The following is a 20,334-nucleotide window of genomic DNA, read 5'->3' on the forward strand; positions in this document are numbered from 1 at the left end:
AAGGGAGGAAGCATTATTTATTCAATTCATTCCTACCCCACATTTTTCCCAGTGGGGAGCTGCGGATAGCCGTCTCTTCGCCTCCATTTTGTCCTCCTGACAACCCAGGTGAGGTTGGTTAGGCTGAGAGAGTGTGACTGGCCGGAGGGCACCAAGCGAGCTTCCATGGCACGAGCAGGGATTTAAACCCAGGTCTCCCAGATATTAGCTGCAGATACAGGATTTCCTGCCTTGTACAGGGGGTTGGACTAGATGACCCTGGAGGTCCCTTCCAACTCTGTGATTCTATGGCACTGTTAACCAGTGCACGCAGCTGGCTCTCAGCTACACATTTTTCAGTCTCAGCTATATATTAGGTGCCTGAGATGTTTGGGTTGTTTTTCTTTTTTTTTGTCTTGCTACCTGGATTGCTAAATCAGAAAGTGGGAGAAAGAGCCTTTAACTCTATCATACAAACATCAGAACAGCCCTGCTGGATCAGACCAGCGGTCCATCTAGTCCTGTCTCACACAGTGGCCAACCCATTCCTCTGGAGGGCCAACAACAGGGCAGACAGGCTGAGGCCTTCCCCCGATAAGGACATCAGAAGAGCCCTGCAGGATCAGACAAGTGAGGGTCCATCCAGTCCAGCATCCCATTTCACACAGGGGCCAGCCAGTTCTTCTGGACAGCCAACAACAGGGCATAGAGGCCGAGGCCCTCCCCTAAAAAGAACATCAGCCCTACTGGATCAGACCAGTGAGGGTTCATCCATTCTAGCATCCTGCCTCACACAGGGGCCAGCCAGTTCTTCTGGACAGCCAACAACAGGGCAGAGAGGCCGAGGCCTTCCCCTGATCAGAACACCAGAAGAGCCCTGCTGGGTCAGACCAGGGAGGGTCCCTCCAGTCCAGCATCCCATCTCACACAGGGCCCAGCCAGTTCTTCTGGACAGCCAACAACAGGGCAGAGAGGCCGAGGCCTTCCCCTGATCAGAACACCAGAAGAGCCCTGCTGGGTCAGACCAGGGAGGGTCCCTCCAGTCCAGCATCCCATCTCACACAGGGCCCAGCCAGTTCTTCTGGACAGCCAACAACAGGGCAGAGAGGCCGAGGCCTTCCCCTGATCAGAACACCAGAAGAGCCCTGCTGGGTCAGACCAGGGAGGGTCCCTCCAGTCCAGCATCCCATCTCACACAGGGCCCAGCCAGTTCTTCTGGACAGCCAACAACAGGGCAGAGAGGCCGAGGCCTTCCCCTGACGTCGCCTCCTGGCTCTGGGATTCAGAGGATTAGTGCCTCTGAATGTGGAGGTTTCCCTCAGCCACCACGGCTAGTAGTCATTGGCAGACTTCTCCCCCATGAATCAATCTAATCCCCTTTTGAAGCTGTTTATTCCTGTGGCCATCACTACATCCTCCAGCAGGACATTCCACGTTTTAATCCCTCTCTGTGTAAAGTAGTCTTTCCTTTTGTCCGACCTCAACCTACTGCCCATCAGCTTCATTGGATGCCCTCTGTGGTATTCTACTCCACTGAGGTCCCTCCCCTCCCCTCTCCTGGCTCCACTCCCAAAACCTCCAGGTATTTCCCAAATCTGAGCCAGCAACCCTCGGGTTTCCTGACAGATTGTGTCCTGTTAGTGAACCAGGGTGCCTTTGGGGGGTGCCCTAAGGGGATTCTCTGGCTCTTCTCAGGTGGAGGGAGAGGTGCGGCAGCGGCAGCTGGGTGCGACCGAACTGGAGCAGACCTTGCGCGTGAAGGGCCGGACCGTGGAGCTGTTGCCTGACGCGGAAAACAACATGGCCAAGCTGCAGGTATGTGGCAGGGGTGGCATGGAACAGCTCGGGAGCTGGGTTTGGAAGGGGGAGACTGTGGAGAATCTAGGTAGGAAGAGGCTGGGGAGTGAGGGGGGGGGTTCATATGTGGTGACCGGGGTGTGGACCAGGGCTCCCTCTAAGCTGTGGAGTCTTGTGAGCAAGAATTCTACTCTGTGAGCTACTGACATTAAAGCTGTGAGCGAGCGATTGGGCTACGGCATCAATTCGCTCTGGAGCCCTCCTTCCTGAACTAGGTCAAAAAATGTGTGAGTCGGAGGCTAGAAAACTGTGAGCTGGCTCATACTAATTCAGCTTAGAGGGAACACTGGTGTGGACCGCTTCGAAAACTGCACGTGGCTTTTGCGCATGGGAGAGACGGGAGCAGATGGGCAAGGCGGTGAATATGTCCAGAGAGGGGCCTATGTAGAAGGCCCTGGCAATGGGCTTTTCCGCCTTCGCTTTTTCCTTGTTTGTGTGTTCCTGTTGCTGGGGGGGGGGGCCTTTCTGTTCCACATGTGTTTTGCCCCCTCGAATGGTCAGTTCGATATTACATCTCAGGGCTCTTTTTGTAGAAAAAGCCCAGCAGGAACTCATTAGCATAATAGGCCACACCCAACAGCAGGAACTCATTAGCATATTGGGCCACACCCCCGGCAGCACAGCTCATTAGCACATTAGGCCGCACCCCCATGTTACCAGAAGTGTGGTTATCCAGCCACACCCACCTTTTGCTTCTTATTCTGTTTACCTTGTTTGTTGTCAAAACCCAGGGACTTTTTTGTAGCAGGGACTCCTTTGCATGTTAGGCCACACACCCCTAATGTAGCCAATCCGAATGAGTTTCTGCTGTTGGGTGTGGCCTATTATGCTGATGAGTTCCTGCTGGGCATGGCCAACTCGGGAGCCAGCCGGAACTCCGTTCCTGCTTAAAAATAGCCCTGCATCACTTTATCTCCAGCATAAAAACCTGTATTTAAATCTGCAGGGAGATAGGGCAGACACAAAGCGATAGAATATCGAATTAACCACGAGGGGGAAGAAAACAGAGGCAGAACGGGGGGGGGGGGGACACCCAAAGCAACAGAACACGCAAGTAAGGGAAATGAGAACGTGGGGAAACCCAGGAATTGATGCCCCCAAGTCACATTTGAGAGGAGCCTTTATCAATTCCTTTTTTATTTTTTTAAAAAGTCAACCCCCCCCCCCCCCAAACAACAATAGCGGCAAGTCTACAGTTAGGCATCTATAAGCTACAACTTGCTCAGCAAAGAATTATGTGTAGGATATACTAGACACCACAATATCTTTTTAATAAAGGACTAAATGAAGTGTCTAATTGTTGGTGTCGTAACTTACAAGTCACATCTCTCAAAACGGGTGCCAAACATGGGGGCCGGGGGCCGGATGAGGCCCCCGGAGGGCTTCTATCAGGCCCGCAGTGGAACTGGCTGTCTCCTGCTGCTTCTTCCAGTTCTGCTGCTGCTGCGTCATCATAGGTTTGCAGCTTACAGATACACACTTGAACAGCAGACTCAAGATAGCAACAGCACAGACATTTTGATGCAATAATTCAGAGCAAGAGAGGTGTCAGCTATCAGACACTATTAAATAAACAAAATATTGCAAGAGTGCTCATGTTTTAAGCATGTTTTTAAGTAAAAAAACCAACCCCTTTGTGTTTGTGCCCTTTATAAAGTTTCTATCTCCGCTACCTGGCATTACATTTTATGACACACACGGCCCGGCCCAACAAGGTCTCATTTATGTCAGAGCCGGCCCGCATAACAAATGAGTTCGACACCCCTGTGTTAAAACATACACTTTGGACCTGTCCAGTTATTTGATTTGTTTGGGAGGAAATAATTTCTGATACCAGTTTTGGTGGGCAGCCGTATTGGTCTGAAGCAGCAGAACAAAGTTTGAGTCCAGACTGGGCACCTTTAAGACCAACCAGGGGTCATTTCGTAGAAAAAGAGGTGCAGGAGCTCATTAGCATAACTTATTAGCATAACTTATTTGCATATGCCACACACCCTGACATCACCGGAAGTGTGTCAGAAGGCAACACCCACCGCTCAGGCTCCACTGGACTGTTTTGGATTGCTAGCTATTGCAGGGGGGGGGACGTGCAGATCTGTCCTCACAGAGGAGGGAGAGCTTGTACCTGAATAAAAGTTGGTCTTAAAGATGCCACTGGACTGTTTTGGGCCGGGGGGGCTCTGCAGCTTACCTGGCTGCTTCTTGCTCTGACTGAGGGCTGCTGGGAGCAGGGGGTGGGGCTTGTTGCATGTCCCCGCCCCCTGGGCTCTTTACTGCCGGAGCTCCGCTCCTGTGCACTCCTGCAATAAATGACCCCTGAGACCAACAAAGTTTTATTCAAGGTATAAGCCTTCGTGTGTGTGCACACTTCTTCAGATCTGAAGAAGTGTGCGTGCACACGAAAGCTTATACCTTGAATAAAAGTCCCACTGGACTCGAACTTTCAGCTTGGCAGAGATTTCCCGTCACGAATCTGTAACTAAGGTTTCCAGGCGTCTCCCCAAATCTGCTTAGCTTCTGCGAGCTGGCCGCATTGTTCCTTCCAACCATATCCTGGCCCTGTCGTCCTCCGGAGATAATGAAAAGAAGGTTTGGCACACCTGTAGATGCGCATGATTTTCCTTCCACGCTTTCCTCTGCCGTCTCCATCAATGGTGGAGAACTGAATGTATCCGTCTGGAGACCGAGCCCTACAAGGAAAGGCTGAGGGCCTTGGGAATGTTTCGTTTGAAGAAGAGGAGATTGAGGGGGGACATGATCGCTCGCTTTAAATATCTGAAAGGCTGTCCTTTGGAGGAGGGCAAGGAGCCGTTCCGGTTGGCAGCAGAGGAGAGGACCCGAAGCAACGGGTTTAAGTTACACGCAGAAGGGTATCGGCTGGATATCAGGAAAAACTTCTTCACGGTTAGGGTGCTTCAAGGGTGGAATCAGCTGCCCAGGGAGGTGGTGAGCTCCCCTTCACGGGCAGCTTTCAAGAAGAGGAGGCTGGACAAATATTTGTCAGAGATGCTTCCGGCTGATCCTGCATTGGGCAGGAAGTTGGACTAGATGGTCTGTAGGCCCCCTTCCCACTCTATGATTCTATGATTCTGTCCCCGGAGTTCAGAGTGGTGTTGCGCAGCCCAGAATCCAGATATCCTTTGCCTTCCCCAGGTGGTGGTGGAGAGCAGCGCGCAGCGGATCATCCAGCTGGCCGCCCAGTGGGAGAAGCACCGAGTGCCGCTCATCCAGGAATTCCGGGAGCTCAAGGCCCTGCATGACTCCAAGGAGGTGAGGCCGCGGGAAACGAAAGCGAGGGGAGGGATCCTTCTCAGGGTGGCGGCCCCCGCAGCGGTGATGCCCCCCTTCGTTTCTCCTCACAGCTGGAGTCATCCCGACGCCTCTCGGAGATCAGGGAACTGCATGAGCGGATCCGGTCGGCCGCTGACGAGGCCAAGCGCAAAGACGATCTTTACAAGCAGTTGGTCAGTGGCTCGGGGTTGGGAGCTCATTTGCGCACGCGGTAAAAAGTTACGGAGGGGACTCGTTCCCTTGCCTGGCTTTGGTTCTGCCGAGAATGGGGAGATCTGATTTTCCGGCATGTGCCCCAGATGTGCGGGACTGATGTCTTTCCTTCCTTAAAGGGTGAACAAATTGCTAGAGCGCATAGAGTTTTTAAATCCTCAAAGGCTTGATCCCTGATGTAAAGGCTCAGAGACTGGAGAGGAAGGTGTGGACAGAGGGAGTACCAAAAGCCCTTTTCTCGCCTCCGCGACTTCTTTAGATCTCTGTTCCAAGAGGCCAGGTTCTCCTTCCCTTTTTACTAGTTCCCCAGTCTTTGTTAGCATAAGGGAGCTGCGGTGGCTCAAGTGGTTAAGACGCTGAACTGCAGGCTGTGGAAGGTCAATAGTTCAGCAGTTCAAGACCCGGGTGTGCCGCATTACGGAGTGAGCTCCCGTCTCTAGTTCCAGCTCCTGCCAACCTAGCAGTTCGAAAGCAAGAAATTGCAAGTAGATAAATAGGTACCACTTTGGTGGGAAGGTAACGGCGTTCCGTGCGACTTGGTGTTTAGTCATGCCGGCCACATGACCACAGAAACGTCTTCGGACAGCGCTGGCTCTTCGGCTTGGAAACGGAGATGAGCACCGCAACCCTAGAGTCGGATTCGGCTGGCTTTCGAGCAAGGGAAACCTTTACCTTTTTAACCTAGCATAAGAACAAAGACAACATGGCTGTGTTTTGGGCCGGATTTATACAAAAAACGCCCCTCTTTATGTTTTATTTGTGATTTCAGATTTTTCTGCGAACTTGGGAAGTCCCCCAAGCTTACGGGAAAATCTGTTTAACATCAACGTGGCCCCATCCACTTATTTAGGTGTCTGCAGATAGGGGCCACACATTGCTATTAGAGTAATTATTAGAGTAATTAATGCGTGGAATTCGCTGCCAAAGGAAGTGGTGGCGGCTCCAAGCATAGACAGCTTCAAGAGGGGATTGGATATGCGTATGGAGCTGAGGTCCACCAGTGGCTATTAGCCCCAAGGACTAGATAAGAACATAAGAACCTAAGAGAAGCCAATGTTGGATCAGGCCAATGGCCCATCCAGTCCAACACTCTGTCACACAGTGGCCAAAAATACCAGGTGCCCTCAGGAGGTCCAGCAGTGGGGCCAGGACTCCAGAAGCCCTCCCACTGTTGCCCCCCCCCAAGCACCAAGAATACAGAGCATCACTTGCCCCAGACATAAGAACATAGGAGAAGCCAATGTTGGATCAGGCAGGCCAATGGCCCATCCAGTCCAACACTCTGTCACACAGTGGCCCAAAATACCAGGTGCCCTCAGGAGGTCCAGCAGTGGGGAACACTCTGTCTGGGGCAGTGATGCTCTGTCTTCTTGGTGCTTGGGGGGCAACAGTGGGAGGGCTTCTGGAGTTCTGGCCCCGCTGGTGGACCTCCTGAGGGCCCCTGGGTTTTGGCCACTGTGTGACACAGAGTGTTGGATGGAATGGGTCACTGGCCTGATCCAGCATGGCTTCTCTTACATTCTCATGACTGGGGCAGTGATGCTCTGTGTTTTTATTCTTGGGGGGCAACAGTAAGAGGGCTCCTGGAGTTCTGGCCCTGCTGGTGGACCTCCTGATGGCACCTGGTGCTTTAGGCCATTGTGTGACACAGAGTATTGGACCGGAGGGGCCATTTTGCCTGATCCAACATGGCTTCTCTGATATTCTTACATATAGATCCTTCTTCCCGGTTTTCTGTGTGCAGGAAAATAGAGGAACGTTCAGCCATTTTCAGCTCCCCCTGTAGTCAACAGTGGTATCGCTCAGGTTGTCCTGCCTTGATGAGAAGCAGGCCTCTGGGTCCTTCAGCACAACCGTCTGCAGCATGGAGAATACTCTGGGGGGGGGTGCTTAGAGTCGTGGGGACTTTGGTTATCTGTCCTCTCCGTTCTCGTTCTCGTTCGCCCTCCTCGCCTGCAGCTGCTGGAGCTGGAATCCCTTCCCAAAGACGTCTCTCGCTCTGCCTACACCCAGCGCATTCTGGAGATAGTCAGCAACATCCGTAAGCAGAAAGAGGAGATCACCAAGGTAAGAGAGAACCCCACCTGGGGGGGGGGGCTCCCTACCAAGGCCAGCATTGATGCCAAAGGTCTTCTGGACTCGAGCAGTCCCACGGAATGTGTCTGTCGCCAGGCAGAACCACTTATGCTGTGTTTAGCCTGGAGAGGAAGAAGAAGAGATTGGATTTATACCCCGCCCTTCACTACCCAAAGGAGTCTCGGAGCGGCTTACAATCTCCTTCCCCTTCCCCTCCCCACCACAGACACCCTGTGAGGCAGGTGGGGCTGAGGGAGCTCTGAGAGAAACTGCTCTTTTCCAAGAACAGCCCTGACAGGACTATGGCTTGACCAAGCAAAACCAAAAAATGACAACTGTGCGCTGTAAAAACCGCACAAGAGCTTACAAAAAGAGACTTCGACACAATAAGTAATTCGACACATGTAATCCATCATAGGAAAATACAAAAGTCCACAATTTCCCCAAGGGGGAAGAACAAAGTCCAGAATAGAAATCTCTCAGAGGGAAACAATAAAGTCTGGAATCGATGTCCAACACTTTTCCTAGGTATTGATCAGTGTTTCGGACTTCAGGTCCTTCCTCAGGAACTAAAAGCTATATGAATATAAAATACAATCATGCTTATAAAATAGAAGCATTTTTAGTCATTTTAACCACATAATATTTTACAAAGTACAAACATTTTATTACAACCATTTTTATCCACATTAAACTCTTATTTTATAACAATTTTTATCAACATTAAACACTTATTTTATAAACATTAAACACTTATTTCTCACTTATTTTATAAAGTCTCATGCAGTCTTACCCACTACAGGAAGTCTCATTGCAGTTTCTTAACAGGTAAACATCATTCAGTTTCTCTCTAAAAGACCCAGAACATTATTCAGTTTCTCTGTAAAAGAGAAACTGAATAATGTTTACCTGTTAAGAAACTGATCAATACCTAGGAAAAGTGTTGGACATCGATTCCAGACTTTATTCTTTCCCTCTGAGAGATTCCTATTCTGGACTTTGTTCTTCCCCTTGGGGAAATTGTGGACTTTTGTATTTTCCTATGATGGATGTGTTGAATTACTTATTGTGTTGAAGTCTCTTTTTGTAAGCTCTTGTGCGGGTTTTTACAGTGCACAGTTGTTATTTTTTGGGTTTGCTTGGTCATTGTTTACTGAGGACTACGGCTTGCCCAAGGTCATCCAGCAGCTGCAAGTGGAGGAGTGGGGGATCAAACCCGGTTCTCCCAGATTAGAGTTCGCGGACTTCACCACTACACCAAACTGGCTCTCAACTGAGACAACTGAAAGGTGGTATGACAACCAACCATCTCCAAGGACTCGAAGGGCTGTCCTATAGAGGATGGCGCAGAGTTGTTTTCTGTTGCCCCAGAAGTGTCGGACCAGAACCGACGGGTTGAAATTCAATCAGAAGAGTTTCCGGGTAAACCTCAGGAAGAACGTCCTGACAGTTAGAGAAGGGTTCCTCAGTGGGACAGGCTTCCCCGGGGGGTGGCGGGCTCTCCTTCTTGGGAGGAGGTTTATCAAGCAGAGGCTAGATGGCCAGCAATATGGATTGTGCGAACTGAGGCAGATCACGAGGAGGGAGGGTTGCCTCAGGGCTTAGTTCTGTTGGCCCTTCCTGACACGCCCAGGGAAATGCTGATCTCCACTTTGGGGGCCAGGCAGCCATTTTTTCCCCAGGCCAGTTTAGCTGGGGATCCTGGAGGTTTTTTGTCATCTTCTGGACATAGAGTGGGGGTCTGAGGGGGGAGGTATTTGTGAATTCCCTGCCTTGTGCAAGGGGTTGGACTGGCTGACCCTGGAGGTCCCTTAAAACTCTATGATTCCGTGATTATATGATTCAGAGTGCGGGTGGGGGGAGTCACGTGCTGGAACGCTTTCCTCCCCGTCCCATGAAACCTGGCTGCGCCCACACGTTCTTACAGCACAACATTGGCTCAGTATCCAGCCCTCATTCGCCTCCTAGATTGTCCCAGCCATACTGGATGGTCCAGTTGCAAAGGAGCACACAGGAAGCCGCCTTATACGGAATCAGACCTTCTTGGTCCATCAAAGTCAGTACTGTCTACTCCGACCAGCAATGGCTCTCCAGGGTCTCAGGCGGGGGGAGGGGAGAGGTAGTGGCCACTGTCGACTTGTGGCCCCAGACCTGGAAGGTGGGGCAGGCTGTTAGCTTGGGGGGTTGTGTTGTTTGTGTGTGTGTCTTTTTTTTTTTAAGTGGCTGTGTTTCAGAACCTTTTCACTGTGTCACGGAGCTTATGAAGGCTTTTTGCATCAGCGTGACTCAAATGCATGACTCGAAACCTCAGAATCCCAGAGCCAGGAGGCAACCTCAGGGGAAGGCCTCAATGCCCTGTGGCTGGCCCTAGAGATGTAAAATTTCCGGAAATTTTGACGCTCTGAAAAAAACTCGGGTTTTTTCCTGTTTTTTTTTTGGGGGGGGGGGGATGGGCCTTTTTGGAAAAATTTAAAAAAATGTACATTTACGAATACCCACCCACATGCAAAAACAAAACTGAAACTTTTTTATTTTCTGACAATCGCACCTCCTAAAGGAAGAAATGCATCCTGTTCTTGCATTGGAGAGTTCAGTTGGTAACCTAGGACTTGCTTGTCCTCAGTGCACAGAAATTAGATCAATCTGATACCATAGGTATTTTTTAGAAATGATTTGGAAAATATTTGAACACCTTGTCTTAATATTTTATTCATCATGCTAAAATAAAATGTTCCATAATCAATTTTTTTCTTTTCTTTTTTCAATTTTTCCAATTTTTCGGAAAGAAACAAAAAAGGCTTCAGGAAAAAAACGGGGAAAAAAGGGTTTTCCCCCTAATTTTTACGGGTTTTTTCCGGGCCTTCACATCTTTAGCTGGCCCTCCAGAGGAACTGGTTGGCCCCTGTGTGAGACGGGATGCTGGACTAGAGGGACCCTCCCTGGTCTGACCCAGCAGGGCTCTTCTGGTGTCCTTCTCAGGGGAAGGCCTCAGCCTCCCTGCCCTGTTGCTGGCCCTCCAGAGGGACTGGCTGGCCCCTGTGTGAGACGGGAGGCTGGACTAGAGGGACCCTCCCTGGTCTGACCCAGCAGGGCTCTTCTGGTGTCCTTCTCAGGGGAAGGCCTCGGCCTCCCTGCCCTGTTGCTGGCCCTCCAGAGGAACTGGCTGGCCCCTGTGTGAGACGGGAGGCTGGACTAGAGGGACCCTCCGTGGTCTGACCCAGCAGGGCTCTTCTGGTGTCCTTCTCAGGGGAAGGCCTCAGCCTCTCTGCCCTGTTGCTGGCCCTCCAGAGGAACTGGCTGGCCCCTGTGTGAGTCGGGAGGCTGGACTAGAGGGACCCTCACTGGTCTGACCCAGCAGGGCTCTTCTGATGTTCTCTTGCATAGTTTTTAAGTCCGCCCTCTTTTCTCTGCCCTCCTGAGATCCTGTCTGACACTAAGGAACTCCAGAAGGAGATCAACAGCCTGACTGGGAAGCTCGACCGGACTTTTGCTGTCACTGATGAGCTGGTGTTTAAGGTGGGACTCTGGGGGTCCGGAAGAGGCAGCAGGGGTGGGAGGAGAGCCGTGCTGGTGGCGGCTGCCTTTCCCACCTCTTCCTTCTGTGTTTTTTTCCGCAGGACGCCAAGCGAGATGAGGCTGTGAGGAAAGCATACAAGTACTTGGCAGCCTTACATGAGGTGAGAGGCTTCAAAAGTAGGTTGTCTAAGCGTTTGGGCAAATTTCCGGGACTTTGACAAATTTTGGAAAAAGCAAACATGCTTAAAAATGGCGATCGGCGTTTAGAAGGCAGCAAGCGAGATCCAAGCTTTCTTCCGGAAGTCGAAGAGCAACTGGCCCATGTGACCAGAAGCAACCATAGCCGCTTTCAGGCTGCATGCTAAGCCTTTGCCCCCTGCTGGCAAAAATGAGGTACTTCACAAGAACTGTGCTATATAAAGTAAAGGTTTCCCTTCCTCGAAACGCCAGTCGAATCCGACTCTAGGCTTGCGGTGCTCATCTCCGTTTCAAAGCCGAAGTGCCAGCGCTGTCCGAAGACGTTTCCGTGGTCATGTGGCCGGCATGACTAAACACCAAGGCGCACGGAACACTGTTACCTTCCCACCGAAGTGGTACCTATTTATCGACTTGCAATTTCTTGCTTTCGAACTGCTAGGTTGGCAGGAGCTGGAACTAGAGATGGGAGCTCACTCCATCATGCGACACACTCGGGTCTCAAACTGCTGAACTACTGACCTTCCACAGCCTGCAGTTCAGCGTCTTAACCACTTGATTATATTGGCTGCTATTTTCAAGGGACTGTGTTAACATGGATGAAGCCACTAGCCTTTCATCACAGGGACTTCCAATTTTAAGGAGGAGAGTCTAATGAGTCGGTTTAAGTGGTGGGGCCTGTATGCAGACGACTAAGCAAAGCCGTAAGCCATGGACACATCCGAAATAAGTATGACGGGCAAAAGGGCGGATAGACTCTCCACAAGATTGGCTTTTAAAAGCAACAAGTGGAATGATCTCCACGATTGAAGGCAAGAATTCAAGCGGATTACAGTCCTTGAAAAAGAAAAAGGGACTTTGTTCTGTGATGACCAGTTCCAGCTCCAGCAAGACAATGCCACAGGGAAAATGTTTAAGACGAATGAAGATAACAGCGTGGGAAGAGAAATTGACTGTGTTACACCTACTGAGGGAAATATAACTATTAATTTGCTTTAAACGAAGGAGGGAAAAAATAATTGTAAAACGAGATGCCGCTGTTCTCTGAAAGTTGTGTTTTAAGTGAACTAGCGATATCCTGGAATGCTCTTTATATAGTCAGATTTGATGGTTTGTTAATGTAACCAATGATGACGACTGACCACTCTCAACGTCAAGAAAAGCAATTTCTATATTGTTAAGCATATACTTTTATAAGCAATGTATGACCTCCAACTCTTGGGTTTTTAGTGGGTTTTCTTTTCTTTCTCCTATAGTTGTAGATCCCCTCCCTAATTTCGTTGTTGTTTTTAGAAAATGCAAATTAAAAAATCCCCTATGGGGGGCCAAAAAAAGAAAAAAGTAGGTTGCCAACTCCGAATTGGGAAATTCCTGGGTATTAGTGGGGGGGACCCTGAGGAGGGCGGGGTTTGAGGAGGGGAGGGACCTCAGTAGGGCATGATCCCATAGAATCCACCCTCCAAACCTGCCTTTTTCTCTGGAGGAACTGACCTCTATACCCTGGAGATCAGTTGTAATTCTGGGAGATATCCAGGCCTCACCTGGAAGTTGGCAACTCTGCTCGGGAGGCGGTGATATATTGCTGAGCTGTGTGTGTGTGTGTCCATCCCAAATGCCCTGGGCCCTTCCTGACTGGCACTGTCTCCTTTTCCCCTAGAGCTGTAGTCAGCTGATCCAAACAATCGAAGACACAGGCACCATCTTGCGCGAGATCCGGGATCTTGAGGAGCAGGTGAGACTGTGCTGAATTTTGGTTTTGTTTGTTAAAGTCTCCACTCCTTGAGGCAGCATGCAGAAGTAGAAAGCAGGTAGGAAAGGTGTGTGCGGTGGGGTTTCTGTGTGAGGCAGGATGCTGGACTGGATGGACCCCTGGTCTGAACCAGCCCGGCTCTTCTTAGATTCTCATGAAGGCCTCGGCCTCTATGTTCTGTTGTTGGTTCCTCCAGAGGAACAGGATGAGACGGGATGCTGGACTAGGTGGACCACTGGTCTGACCCAGCAGGGCTCTTCTGATGTTCTGATCAGGGGAAGGCCTCGGCCTCTGTTCCCTGTTGCTGGCCCTCCAGAGGAGCTGGTTGGCTTCTGTGTGAGACGGGATGCTGGACTAGATGGACCACCAGTCTGATCCAGCAGGGCTCTTCTTATGTTTTTATCAGGGGAAGGCCTCGGTCTCTCTGCCCTGTTCTCGGCCCTCCAGAGGAACTGGCTGGCCCCTGTGTGACACGGGATGCTGGACTAGAGGGACCCTCCCTGGTCTGACCCAGCAGGGCTCTTCTGATGTTCTGATCAGGGGAAGGCCTCGGCCTCTCTGCCCTGTTGCTGGCCCTTCAGAGGAACTGGTTGGCCCCTGTGTGAGATGGGAGACGGGACTAGATGGACCACTGGTCTGAGGCAGCAGGGCTCTTCTTATGTTCTAATGAAGGCCTCAGCTTCTGTGACCTGTTGTTGGCCCTCCAGAGGAAATGGTTGGCCACTGGGTAAGACAGGAGGCTGGACTAGGTGGACCCCTGGTCTCTTCTTAGGTTCTTATGAAGGCCTCGGCCTCTCTGCCCTGTTGCTGGCCCTCCAGAGGGACTGGCTGGCCCCTGTGTGGGACGGGAGGCTGGACTAGAGGGACCCTCCCTGGTCTGACCCAGCAGGGCTCTTCTGGTGTCCTTATCAGGGGAAGGCCTCGGCCTCTCTGCCCTGTTGCTGGCCCTCCAGAGGGACTGGCTGGCCCCTGGTTGAGACGGGAGGCTGGACTAGAGGGACCCTCCCTGGTCTGCTCTTCTGAAGTTATCAGGGGAAGGCCTCGACCTCTCTGCATTCCTGTTGGCCCCCCAGAAGAACTGGTTGGCCCCTATGTGAGACAGGAATGCTGTGTGAGCCCTGTTGCTGGCCCTCCAGGGAAACAGTCCAGTACCGCCTCAAAGATCAGCAAGATTTCTAGCTTTCGAGAGTCGGACCTCCCAGAACTCTCAAAAGCTCATACCCCGGAAGTCTAGTTGGTCTCTAAGGTGCTCTTTTCCTGCAGAACAACACGGCTTACCCGCCCAGAGCTCTCTCCCTGGCAGAAAAACCTTGCAAATTTGCCTCTCTGGTGCTGCACTTTAAGTTCAGGCTGTACACAGCCAGGGTCAGTTCAAACCAGGGGTCCCCAAGGTGGTGCCCGCCAAGTGTTTTTAGAAAGTGGGTGGGGCTTTTGCCCAGCGGGTCCTCTGATTGGCCACTGGAGATTTGATTGGCTGAGCATATTTTTAGAAGCGTTGCTTTGGCGGCAGCTGCCACCACAGCACAAGGATCTTCACCCTGTGACTGAGGGGAAGCGGTGGCAGCCATTTTGAGGCGTTCCCTGCCTCCCGAGGCAGCCGTTTTTGTGGCTGTGCCTCCGCCCACCACACTTTGCTGGGATTCCAAAGGTGCCCACAGGCTCAAAAAGGTTGGGGACCCGTGATTTAGACTTTGAGCTCAGTCTTCGTGCTCCCAGGACAGTATCCTATTGTACGAACCGGTTTGATGCCTAGGACCCTGCTGGTAGGTATTCCTTTATGCCGTCTGCCCACCATTTGTCTTCGGCCCACCTCGGCTTCTTCATAGGAGAGGGAAAAGAACAACAATGCCAGGCTCTCCCAGAAGCAGTGGGCAGGAGAATATAAATAAGCATATAAATAATCACAGAATGATGTCTAATACGGGATCGTACTTGTGTCACACTTTCATAATAGTACCAAAAAACACACTTGGTCACTACATTTCAAAAAGTAAACAAATATGTATTACATACAGCAGAAACAATCCAGTAAAAACTATGCAAAAGGTATGAATGCTGTATCACAGTAAGAAAAAAAAATAACATGCGTTACATTTGTATTTGTACATATGTTACATTTGTATTTGTATTCTTTGTATTCCCTTGCATGTTGCTTGGTGGAAATCCTGACTTCGATTTCTTTTCTTTTTTTCCTTGTTGCAAGGACCTCTTCCCCCGCTCCCTTTTCTGGTGTTCCTCATAACAGAGCCAGAATCCAAGGTGTGGGGGGCAGGTGTCCCCCACTGGAAAGGGGGAGAGACATTGCTGTTTTCTGGTTCAGTGTTGAACCAGATCTTGGCCAAGAACCAGTACAGTTTCTAGCCAATCATACATTCTCTTCCCAAAAAAGTCTGACATGGGAAACCCAAATCCTTCCAAAAGGATGGCTCAGTGAAGAAGTTAGATCCAGGTGGTCAGACGTATTGGTCTGAAACAGTAGAACAAATTTAGAGTCCGGTGGCACCTTTAAGACCAACAAAGTTTTATTTGTGTGCGTGCAAGCTTCCTTAGATAGATCCAGGTTCGTAGCTGTGTTGGTCAGAAGCAACGGAACATAGTTTGAGTCCGGTGGCACCTTTAAGACCAACAAAGTCTTATTCAAGGTAAGAGCTTTTGTGGTGTGCAAACACACTTTTTCAAACACATTGGAAGGAAGGTAAGGTTCAGACTTAGATACCTTTACACATTTATCTGCCATTCTGACATATTTATTGCTTTACAACTGTTGACCTTATAACCTTAGCTTGTTATGTAGATTTGTCCGGAGGGACTATTTTGCAGCTTAAACACCATAATTAAAACGCGGAGCTCAGCATCTGGCGTCTGCATTGGCCGCCATCTTGTATTGAGTTTTGTCTTTTGTCTAAATTATGTCACGTGTTAATCTGCTGTTCAGCCCCGTCTATAAGTTTGAACCTCGCCTTCCTTCTAATGTATTTAGGAAAGTGTGCGTGCACATGAAAGCGCATACCCAGAATTAAACTTCGTTGGTCTTAAAGGTGCCCCTGGACTCTAAATTTGTTTGGCGAAGAAGTGTGCCTGCACATGAACGCGTATACCTAGAATTAAACTTTGTGGGTCTTAAAGGTGCCTGACTGGACTCTAAATTTGTTCTCACACAGGCTATTGGTAGCCCAGTAGCATCAGACTCCAACAACCCTGTTGCTACTGGAGATGCCGGGAATCGAACCGGGGACTTTCTGCATCACGCAAAGCCTGTTCTCTGCTCCACTGAGCTGTGGTTCCTCCCAAACTAATTATTCAGAATTAGCACAAATGACATCCGTCGAGTTGTTTTGTTTTTAATACCATCTGCTGTAGCAGGCACACTCCGTTCCGGAGAGCGAGTGGCGATAGCATTGTCCTTGTGTAAAGAAACGAATACTTGGCCAGGACGCGTCCCTCGCTGTGGAACATTGCAGAAGCACAGAATGACGTCGACCAACAGAGTCCTGACAGGCTGGAAACTGGTGGCCTGGGATGGATTTGGGGTCTGTGGGGAAGTAGAGCCAGGCGGCCATAGAGAAAACCCTTCCGGGTCTCTGCTCCAGACCCCCTGTGAGATCTCTCGCTCTCGTCTGAAACCTCTGGCCAGTGTTCCCTCCAAGCTGAGTGAGTGTGAGCCAGCTCAGTTTTTTAGCCTCCGGCTCACACATTTTTGTCTCAGCTCGAGAAGGAGGGCTCCAGAGCAAACGAATTTATGCAGTAGCCAAACAGCTCGCTCACCACTTGAATGCCAGCAGCTCACAAAGTAGGATTTTTGCTCACAGGACTCCACAGCTTAGAGGGAACATTGCCTCTGACCCTTTCTGTTGGCTTTCTTCTTCTCTTTAGAGTTTTCAGCAAATGCCACGGTCCATTTTCAGACCTGAACTCAGGGCTATTTTTGGGCAGGAACGCACAGGAACGGAGTTCCGGCTGGCTCCCAAGTTGGCCACGCCCAGCAGGAACTCATTAGCATAACAGGCCACCCCCAACAGCAGAAACTCATTAGGATTGGCTACATTAGGGGTGTGTGGCCTAACATGCAAAGGAGTTCCTGCTACAAAAAAGCCCAGGGTTTGGACAACAAACAAGGTAAACAGAATAAGAAGCAAAAGGTGGGTGTGGCTGGATGACCACACTTCTGGTAACATGGGGGTGTGGCCTAATATGCCAATGAGCTGTGTTGTCGGGGGTGTGGCTTAATATGCTAATACGTTTCTGCTGTTGGGTGTGGCCTATTATGCTAATGAGTTCCTGCTGGGCTTTTTCCACAAAAAAAGCTCTGCCTGAACTCAACCGTTTAACCCCTAACTGCAATGGGGGGGGACATGGTTTATTGTTATTATTTTTTGCAGTCATCCCTCAGTTGCCCAAAAAAACTCCTGAAGGCTTTCAAAAAAAGGGGCGGAGAGTTTAGTGGTGTGGGTACTCCGACCCTCCTGAATTAGGAGACCAGTTATCACATAGATGTAATGGGTATTTGATTCACTCTGCCTTAAGAACAGTTAGATTTGAGTTCCAATTGACATGATTTTCGGGGCATGAGCCTTCAAGAGTCAAGGCTCCCTTTGGTATCTGATGAAGGGACCTCTGACTTTCAAAAGCTCACACCTCGAAAATCTTGCGGGTCTCTAAAGTGCTGCTGAATTGGAATCCAGCTCTTCGACTGCCAGCCAACACGGCTACCCTCCGAAACATTCTGCCTTAAGAACATAAGAACATAAGAGATGCCAATGTTGGATCAGGCCAAAGGCCCATCCAGTCCAACACTCTGTATCCCACAGTGGCCAGAAATACCAGTGCATTCAGGAGGTCCACCAGTGGGGCCAGGACATTAGAAGCCCTCCCACTGTTGACCCCCCCCCCCAAGCACCAAGATGACAGAGCATCACTTGCCCCAGAGCCCCTATCTATACCTTGTGGCTAATAGCCACTGATGGACCTCTGCTCCATATGCTTATCTAATTCCCTTTTGAAGCCGTCCATGCTTGTAGCCGCCACCACTTCCTGTGGCAGTGAATTCCATGTGTTAATCACTCTTTGGGTGAAGAAGTACTTCCTTCTATCCGTTCTATCCTGACCACTCAGCAATTTCATGGAGTGCCCACGAGTTCTTGTATTGTGAGAAAGGGAGAAAAGTACCTCTTTCTCTACCTGCTCTTTCCCATGCATAATCTTATAAACCTCAATCATGTCACCCCTCAGTCGTCGTTTCTCCAAGCTAAAGAGCCCTAAGCGCCTTAACCTTTCCTCATAGGGAAAGTGTTCCAACCCCTTTATCATTCGAGTTGCTCTTTTCTGCACTTTTTCCAAAGCTATAATATCCTTTTTAAGGTGTGGTGACCAGAACTGCACACAGTATTCCAGATGAGGTCGCACCATTGATTTATATAGCGGCATTATGATATTGGCTGATCTGTTTACAATACTTAAGACACGTTCAGGATATACTGGATTTTGGCCCTGTTGTAGCTTGCCAAGTGTTTACCAGCCTCCCTTTTTTCCAAAGCCCGGGTGGGCAGTGAAAAGAACGGCCGTCAAGCCCTTTACAGGGATAACGTTCAGGGTCCGATGGTCTGCGTTTGGCTTGGCAGATCGTAATCGCACAGGCCTGCTTGGAGCGCCCGTGAAAACGCTGCCCGTCTGCCTCCTCGCAGAGCGTGACCCAAAGCACCCTGTTCACCTTCAATGCTCCCTCTAAGCCGTGGAGCCTTGTGAGCGAAAATTCCACTTTGTGAGCCTCCGGCACTGAAGTTGTGAGTGAGTGATTTGGCTACCGCGTACATTTAGTTTGCTCGGGAGCAGGGGTCATTTCGTAGAAAAAGAGCGAGGGGAACTCATTAGCATAACTCATTAGCATATGCCACACCCCCTGACATCACCAGAAGTGTGTCATAAGGCCACAACCCCTGACATCACCGGAAGTGCGTCATAAGGCCACACACCCCGCCCCCAACAATCCCGGCCGCCGCCGCCGCCGGCCTTGCAGCTGCACTGCCGAGTCCCATGAGGGGCCCGGCGGTGGACCTGCAAGGCCGGCGGGAGTGCAAGGAAGCCCCGCGAAGGCCCTCCCTGGCCCCAGGCAGGCAGGCAGGGGTGGGGAGAGGCAGGGAGGGAGCAACTTACCCTCCCTCTTCTCCTGCCTCCTCCTGGCTGAATGAGGGCCGGAAGCGGGGCAGCCGGAAGCAGGGGGGGCGGGGCTTCATCATGTGCCCCGCCCCCCGCACCTCACCCGGGGGAACTGCGATCCCCCGCGATCCCCCCCGAAATGACCTCTGCTCGGGAGCAATGTTCCCTCTAAGCTGTGGAGTCTTGTGAGCAAAAATTCTACTTTGTGAGCTCCTGGCATTTAAGTTGTGAGCAAGTGATTTGGCTACTGCATACATTAGTTTGCTCTGGAGCCATCCTCCCTGAGCTAAGACAAAAATGTGTGAGCCGGATGCTAAAAAAACTGTGAGCTAGCTCACACGAACTCAGCTTAGAGGGAACACTGCTCGGGAGCCCTCCTTCCTGAGCTAAGGCAAAAATGTGTGAGCCGGGGGCTAAGAAACTGTGAGCTAGCTCGCACTGACTCAGTTTAGAGGGAACCCTGTATCGCCTTCTAACCTTGCCCTCTCCCTCCTTTCCAGATCGAGAGCGAAACCAGCAAGAAGACTCTGAGCAACTTGGAGAGGATCCTCAGCGACTACCGGGCCCTGAAGCAGGAGAACGCGGCGCTGCTGAGCCGGACCCGGGAAACCTGAAGAGCTCCGTCCCGTGCCCCGCCCACTCGCCTGGGTGCTTCCCCCATTCGGACTCCGCGGTGCCTCTTAACCCGCAGGGGCGTGGAGAGCAAGCAAGGCTTCCCTTTCCGGCCTCTGTCGGCCTCACGGAGTGGCCTAGAAACCCAGCACGTTTTGCCAGGGGGGGGACGGACCTGCAAGGTCACCCTTCCGGCATAGATTGTACGTTGAAGAAACCCAGGGATTGGTTCCGTCCCTTATTGGTTGAAACCAACACCCTCTTTTGCGTCCTCCCCCCCAAAACAATAAAGTTGCCCCCTTTTGCAGAATATGTGTGCTGATCCACGTGGGTGCATTGGTTGTTCCCAGATGTGTTCGTTTTCTCCTTCATTCGAGTCCAGTCACGCCTTAGAGGGCAAAACCAACAAAGAGAGAGAATCACGGAACTAACTGTGCCAAAAGAGATTAAATGGTGATAGTCTGACTACTCAGCAGTACTTGCAAATACATTTTATATTTGTATGTCTCAGAGTGGCTTACAAACGCCTTTCCCTTCCCTTCCCCACAACAGACCCCCCTGTGAGGGAGGTGGGGCTGAGAGAGCTCTGTGATAACTGCTCTTTCAAGGACAGCTCTGACAGAACTATGGCTCGCCCAAGGTCATCCAGCAGCTGCAAGTGGAGGAGTGGGGAATCAAATCCGGTTCTCCAA

General features: G+C 50.7%; 1 protein-coding gene across 1 annotated transcript in view; it reads left to right on the forward strand.

The window, feature by feature from the left end:
• CCDC22 (coiled-coil domain containing 22) overlaps positions 1–19,936 on the forward strand; it is a 53,283-nt gene extending 33,347 nt beyond the window's left edge. Inside the window, exons 11-18 of the mRNA XM_015419460.1 lie at positions 1,675–1,794; positions 4,990–5,106; positions 5,199–5,300; positions 7,300–7,407; positions 10,837–10,932; positions 11,034–11,093; positions 12,785–12,859; positions 19,531–19,936. Coding sequence (XP_015274946.1) covers positions 1,675–1,794; positions 4,990–5,106; positions 5,199–5,300; positions 7,300–7,407; positions 10,837–10,932; positions 11,034–11,093; positions 12,785–12,859; positions 19,531–19,644 — 792 coding nt within the window. The 3' untranslated portion in view covers positions 19,645–19,936. The remainder of the gene's footprint in view (positions 1–1,674; positions 1,795–4,989; positions 5,107–5,198; positions 5,301–7,299; positions 7,408–10,836; positions 10,933–11,033; positions 11,094–12,784; positions 12,860–19,530) is intronic.
• Positions 19,937–20,334: the final 398 nt, after the last annotated feature.

Source organism: Gekko japonicus, unplaced genomic scaffold (genome assembly GCF_001447785.1).
Source record: "Gekko japonicus isolate JY-2015 unplaced genomic scaffold, Gekko_japonicus_V1.1 scaffold617, whole genome shotgun sequence".
Classification (NCBI taxonomy): domain Eukaryota; kingdom Metazoa; phylum Chordata; class Lepidosauria; order Squamata; family Gekkonidae; genus Gekko; species Gekko japonicus.